The sequence below is a fragment of the Ipomoea triloba genome, chromosome 13 (assembly GCF_003576645.1).
Source record: "Ipomoea triloba cultivar NCNSP0323 chromosome 13, ASM357664v1".
Classification (NCBI taxonomy): Eukaryota; Viridiplantae; Streptophyta; class Magnoliopsida; order Solanales; family Convolvulaceae; genus Ipomoea; species Ipomoea triloba.
Genome location: NC_044928.1, coordinates 7,620,604 through 7,628,092, shown reverse-complemented (window position 1 = coordinate 7,628,092; position 7,489 = coordinate 7,620,604). Strand labels below are relative to the sequence as shown.

At 35.3% G+C, this 7,489-nt stretch overlaps 1 protein-coding gene across 1 annotated transcript; it reads left to right on the top strand.

The window, feature by feature from the left end:
* Positions 1-1,050: 1,050 nt before the first annotated feature.
* On the top strand, positions 1,051-3,354 carry LOC116001127. The gene has a single exon (XM_031241020.1). The coding sequence runs from the start codon at positions 1,051-1,053 to the stop codon at positions 3,352-3,354; it is 2,304 nt and encodes a 767-aa protein (XP_031096880.1).
* The last annotated feature ends 4,135 nt before the right edge of the window (positions 3,355-7,489 follow it).

Below are 7,489 nucleotides of genomic sequence, written 5' to 3'. Positions count from 1 at the left end.
CATGCATGACATCAATATATAATATTGTTTGCATTATATTGTCAAAAAAATTTAACATTATTTTCGACGAAGAAGAAGATAAAAGAAAGAGCCGTTGCCAAATGTACGCAGCAGAAGCTGCAGAATTTGATTTTACTAAGGTCTGTTAATACATGTGTCGTTGTATTTTTGTCTGCGAGGCGTGAAATGAATGGAACCAATTTCATTCTTAAATTTCGAATTTTGGACCACTGTTATGTTTTTGGTGCCATTTAATTTAATGCCTTAAAAGTCAATGGCACAAAAATTTAGTGACATGGGCAAGGCCATTAAAATGACGTGTGAGTATTTCACTGACATATATACCATACCACTGCACCCACATTTTCTTTTAATCCATACATCATATCTTAGATTTTCTTTAAGATTTTCAATGATAATGGTGACAAATTTCACCTAATACCACACTTATATAGATATATATATCTTTGATTTATAAAAAAAAAAAAAAAAATTACTACTCGGATGTGCAATCTGAATGATATGAATTCCGCTCTGTGATCCTAGTCGATCTACGAAAAATTATTACAAGGAAATAAACTAGTTTAAGTTGTATATAATTGGGTCAAATCAAAAATGTCAAAAGACAACTTCAATGGTAAATTGAACTGGAAACTTTCTGATTACTAAGTTAATTGTCCGACTAACTTGGCCGCGGGTTTGCCCCTCATTATGTAGATATATCTAATTATAGTGCATATATATTGTCATTAATTATATTAATAATACATAGTACAACAAATTAACAAAATATATATAGGTAGAGCAATGTGGATTTGTATCACAGAAATTCCTTCATGTTTTATATATATTTCAATTAAATAAAATTAATACATTCTTTACTTTATATTGACGCCACAGACACTAATTAACCCGAAAATAAAGGTCAAGTAGTGCATATGTATGTCCATTGTCCAAGGCCAATACCTTAGAAGTTTTTTTTTTTTTCTTTTTTAATTGCTACAAAAATTTAAAATAAATATTTTTTAAAAAATGTAACATTTGAAACATATGGCAAAGGCAAAGGCATATGACAGAATGGAGTGGTCTTTTCTCCGTCAGATGCTTTTGGCACTGGGCTTCGCTGTTGAATGGGTAAATCTGATAATGCTATGTGTTTCCACAGTGTCCTATAATTTTTTGGTAAATGGTAATAATGTTGGTCAGGTTGCTCCTACAAGAGGTATTAGGCAAGGAGATCCACTTTCCCCTTACTTATTCATTATTTGTGCTGAGGGCCTCTCTTTGCTACTACAACAAGCAGAGGCTCAAGGTTCTTTTCATGGATGCAGGGTAGCCAGGGGTGCTCCTCCTATCTCACATCTGTTTTTTGCGGATGACAGTCTATTATTTTTCAGAGCTAATGCTGAAGAGGCAGGGGTTATCAAACAGTGTCTAACTCACTATGAGGCTATGTCAGGCCAAGCAGTTAATTTTCATAAGTCAAGTGTATGTTTCAGTAGGAACACCTCAGAAGCAGACAGGGATGGTGTGGCATCAGTATTAGGTGTTGCTCAGGCACCCAACTTTGGGAAATACTTGGGACTTCCTTCTTTCATTGGGAGGGAAAAAAGAGCAGTTTTTTCATACATTGAGGATAAAATTAAACAAAGGATTGGATCCTGGAATAAGCGACTGATTTCTCAGGCAGGGAAGGAGGTATTGCTTAAGAGTGTTGCCCAGTCCATGCCCACCTTTTCAATGAGTGTATTTCTGTTACCAGATTCAGTTTGCTCGTCTATTGAACGAACAATGAATAGGTACTGGTGGGGCACGGGGAATGAAAGAGGTATACATTGGAAGGCTTCGGACAGATTGTGCATCCCAAAGAAATTTGGTGGTTTAGGATTTAAGGACCTCAGGGCTTTCAATCTGGCGATGTTAGGGAAACAGGCTTGGCGATTCTTAACAAGGCCACAATCCCTTGTCACAAGAATCTATAAAGCAAGGTACTTTCCCAAAACATCTTTTGTTGAGGCTACTTTGGGTGGTAATCTAAGTTTCTGCTGGAGGAGTATCATGGCTTCCCATGAGTTGGTCTGCAGTGGTATACGGAGAAGGATTGGTGATGGGAGATCCACTCTAATCTGGGGGCACCCATGGCTGCCTGATGACCCAACCCCTATGGTCCAGTCTTCCATGCCCAATGAACTTAATGGCTCTCTTGTTTCCGGATTAATCGATCCCGGCTCTAGATCATGGGATATCTCTATTTTGGAAGACTTGTTCACCCCAGCTGACATTGACCGCATTATGTCAGTTCCAATTAGCCCACATCATGAAGATTCCTGGTTTTGGTTGGATGACCCGAAAGGGTGTTATACAGTGAAACAAGGTTATAGGCGTATTATGGGAGACATTGCATTTCAACCCGGGGCCTACGATAAATGGTTACATCTTTGGAAGATTAAGTGCCCTACTAAATGGAAAATCTTTATATGGAGAGCTCTATCTAATATTCTCCCCACTACTACCAATCTCATTTTAAAGAGGGTGGAGATTGATCCAACATGTCCAATGTGTGGCACTTTTCATGAGAGCATCATGCATTCTTTAATTTTGTGTGAATTTTCAAGACTTGTTTGGCATGAGAGTTCTTTGCATATACCTAGTGTGATTTGTGATGAGTTTCTTGATTGGTTTGAGAATGCCATTACCATGCTCACCAATGAAGACATGTTTGTTACTCTAGCAGTGTTATATCACATTTGGAGGGCCCGGAACCATGCTGTTTGGGATGGTTTCCTTCCGACGCCGGCTCGGGTGTGGCGAGAAGCCAATGCCGCTGCTGCTGCCTGGAGGAACGTCCACGGCTCACAGTTTCCGCACCAGCCTCAGACGCCCACGCTGCCGATGCCTGGAGACGGGGTGCCGCGCTGCCTCTTCGACGCCGGCTTTCGGAGTCAGTCCAGAACTACCACTGTTGGAGCAGTGCTGCTGGCGGCCTCTGGCGAGTTCGTAGCCTCCAACGCTCAGCTTCCTTCTTGTTTTTCGCTCCTCATGGCGGAATCGTTGGCGTGTAAGGAGGTTTTGTCTTGGCTCAAAGACCGTGGACTACCGGCTGTGTGCATTCTTACGGATTGTTCCACGCTCAGGGACTTGCTTGTTTCGAATACCACGGGGCTCTTTTCATATGTTGATTTTTCAGTTGAAGCTGCTAAAGCTCTTATGTTATCTTTTGAATTTTGTTCGGTTTCTTTAATTCCTAGATCTCAGAATAGGGGTGCTCATGCACTAGCCGCTGCGGCATTCTCGCAGGGGGCTCCTATGTACTGGGACTCTGTCCCTCCAAACTCTATTGCTCATTTGATATAATCTACCGATCGATTTTGGTTTTCAAAAAATATATGTTCATGTTAGGAAGGAAAAGAAAAAAAAAGACAAAATTAGAAAGAATTTGTGAGTGTATACGGAAGAAAACAAAATGTACAAATTAGCACTGTGTGCGTTCAGGTGAGAACCTACCTTATGTGAACCTGAAAACATGTGCACACCTTTGATGTTGCATCATCCAATAGCCCAGAACATGATGCATAGAAAAGTAAACCCAGAACGTGGTGCACAACGTGTGTACATTGTGTTTGCAGTGCACTATGTGTGTGCATTATGTTATAGATAGCATGCACCGTCCACTAATCTAGATAAAGGATCCAGATTGGGGGGTTCACATGTTAATATACATTCTCGATCACATGTATATATGAATTGATGGATCTCAGTGCTGCACTATACTTACTTCAGATGACATGCACCGTCCAGCGCTGAACTATACTTACTTCCCAGCAGTGGATGGATACGACGTGATTGTTGTAAGTCAAGCACGCTTAACCATCGAGTTCTTTGGCTATCTGGTTGTCATATACTACTTAAAACCAATTGGTGATAAATAAGTGGGCATTGGTCATTTAACCACATCCCTCCATAGTAAGTCATAGTGCCACATCTCAAATCGAGTAGGAGCTGAACTCGGTCAACCTGACCGACACCCAACATTAATCCTAGTTGGTCAAAATTACTAATAGAATTTCACTCTCCTATTTATTTTTCTTCCCAAATTCCATTTTAATTCCACAATTTAGTGGCAATCAAGAAATCCAACTCACTAACTGAAACACGGGTTTTTGATTGAAATGTGACAAAAATAAAGTGAGTGGACAAAAATAGACTCCTTTTACAATTTGGACAACCCTAAATAAAATTCGTTTGAGACTTGAGTTTCTAATAAAAGACACAAATCCTAAATTAGTTTGACACTTTTTTTAAATCATTTTTTTTTGCTAATGCACGAATACATACTAGAAACGCAATTCGTACTAGTAATTGCGTTCGTTGTATTTCAAGAAAAGAAAAAAAAAGATTTCAAAAAAATTGACAAAATAGTTTGGGACTTGCGATTTTTATCCGAAACTCAAGTCTTTATTGTTTCCTGTTTTAGTCAATTTGCCTAGGAAACACTATGAACCTATACTATAAGTCTATAACATAGATTCACTAGACAATTGAACACTAGGTAAACGTCAACCTCATGCGACCAGCTCAACTAAGAAGGTTTTAGCAAGAGTTGGCATGTGTAACTTTTTAGTACGAGAATTGTATGTGTTCCACCTCTTTGACCACTCCTTTCAATGTTATGCATGTTCACACCTTTTATAATTTACGTGGTTGTAGCTATTTTGAATATAACAATGGGATAACAAACTCTATCCCAATATAAACACACAAAACTACAAGAGACATGTCCCAAAAGTTCCATTTGTTGAGGTGCCGTGGTACGTTTGGTGTTGCATGTGTTCTCTGATCTGATCTATTCATCGAAACTATGATTAATGATGATGATCAAAGTTTTGGCTTTTCTGTGCATTTGTCAACTGACCGACGACAAGCAGCAGAACCATTGCATGCATTATGGATGGTGTGATATAGATAGAGTAATTAGGTGGCAGGAAAGTAGCACAGTGCATATATATATATCTCAATATAATTAAATTATAAAATATAAAATGTAGTTGAGAAAGGACAAATTTCCATTTATGAAATGTTATATCTTCCCATCTGGAGATGATGGCTATTCCACATTCAATGAGAAGATGGCCCTCCGTAGTTTGAACACAGCAAGGAAGGTGGTGGATGGACCCACCGCCTTTAATTCTTACGTCTAGTGTACGCAGCTATTAGGGTTGGAGTGGAGGCTAAATGAGTCAAATTATTTATGAGTACATACAGTTGCTCAAATTTGATTTATGCAAATTTGATTTGGTTATTATTGTCAATTTAAGTTTAGACTCAAGTAGCTAGTTTGAGGAATGAGTCAAATCGAATTTGAATAACTTAATATTCCATTTAAATCGTTGGTGAGATTGATCGAGTTTTTTAAGTTTAAATCGTTAGAGCTTTAATCGATTTTATTTATTGTTCATGAAAGACAATTTCTTTGCCACGACGATCCATGGCCCTCATACTTGGACAGGATAGTATATAACTAAATCAGAGTGATTCAACGACCAATTAAGTGAAAAAACTAGTATGATTTGGTGCTCACAAAGAACTCACCACATTGAATGAAAATAATTTAGGGTGTGACACAGTGCTTGATTATGTGTCTTTATCGATAATCTATCACTTAAGAACTAATTGTAATCCACTTAAAGAAAGCATTATTCATTTTATATCCCAAAAAACAAAAATCATGAAAACCATACATGATAGTGATTACCATATTATACGAAACAAACAAAGTTGATAGGGAAAATAGCTAACGAAGATCCCGTGATGACTTGAAGTGTACACACATAATACATTGGAAATTATGAGAACATTATGGAAACAATCAAAGAAGCATTAATTATGGGAGCCATATTTACAGATAGGTGACATTGATCGTGCAACGAAAATAAAGGTATGAGTACAATTGTCAAAGACTTTGTACTCAAGCGGCATAGTTTTGTCTCTAAGCTCGAACTTTAATGAGGGTATTCACTCTTTGTACTTTAATAGGTTGAAAAAGTATGTATGAATAAATATTACATTACTTCTAGTCAGTAAAATTAAAAAATGTTTGACTACAATTAAGAATATACGCATTGCTTTGTAAGTATGAGATAATAATTATGATAAATTAATTAAGAATAGTAGAATGCACGGTCTCTGTTCGTTTCTCTCCCCATTCCTTTCTCTTTGTTCTTCTTTCACCAACTTTGCTCTTCCTCGAGCCTCGAGATACTATTTACGATAGTGTTGACGGAGTGAAATATAATTCTTTCAATTTAATCTGATATCAAATACAAGTCCTAAAAAGTTAAAAATACACTTATCTTAATTAGTAGCATGTTTGGTACACAGAAAAGACTAGGGATGGAATACTTTTATTGTGAATAAATATATTATATCGTTTAATAAGTCATTTTATTCTGGGGAATAAACATATTTCGCCTTTTTTTGCTCCCATATTTTGCCTAGTTTTTTTGTCGGGAATAGTATACTTAAGAATGATATATTTCTCTTGCAAAGAGAATAGCTATTCCGAGAAAATATCTTATATTTGGTAATACTTACTTTATCCTTATCTATTTTTGTTATGTATTATAAATGTATTTTATAAAAATAAATGTTATTGTTTATTACTAGTATTTTCACCCGTGCGTTGCACGGAATGAATTTTGTTATAATGTTTTAAGAATATTTAGATCGATATATAATTATATAAATTATAACATCAATATTATATAGTGCAAATGATGAAAATGGTTGGATCGATTATGTTTTCTAATGTTATCCTTGCTTGAATTCAAGCAAATAATTGGTCAATTACCCGTGCGATGCGGATAAATATTTTAAATTATATATTTAGATAATAAAATTAAAGATAGAATAATAAAAAAAAATGCTAATATTGAACGTGTACAATTATTTTATTATGTGATTAGTGTAAAAATATCACTCAATATAATATTTGTTCTCTTGTAATATTGAATTGCTTGTATATATTGATCGTCACAATATTTTACCAAAAAAACATATTATAAAATATTATGTTATTAAATACAACACGTGATTTTAAAACATTTTAATTTAAATAAATCAAATGTGCCTAGAATATAAACATAATTATGCAAATTACACATACATAAAATATGTAGTAATATGCATATCCCACATATATTGTATACATGTCATTTAATATAGATACATGTAAAAGATAATCATTGCTATTATTTTAGTCATCTAAAAATAAAATACAATAAATAAATGAATAAATAGAAAGTCCAATGAAATATATATATATATATATATATATATATATATATATATATATATATACAACAGCTTATTAAAATTGTTTTTTGACAAAACAAAAAAAAAATTATCTCAATCTTTTAACCCTAACACCCCGTACAATTGAATCAATTGTACCTTAATTGTCTAAGCAGTACATTAGGCATTTATTCCATTG

What these genes read in the sequence shown, in the direction of transcription:
- LOC116001127 (XM_031241020.1), top strand. Translation starts at nt 1,051, where the DNA reads ATGGCAAAGGCAAAGGCATATGACAGAATGGAGTGGTCTTTTCTCCGT.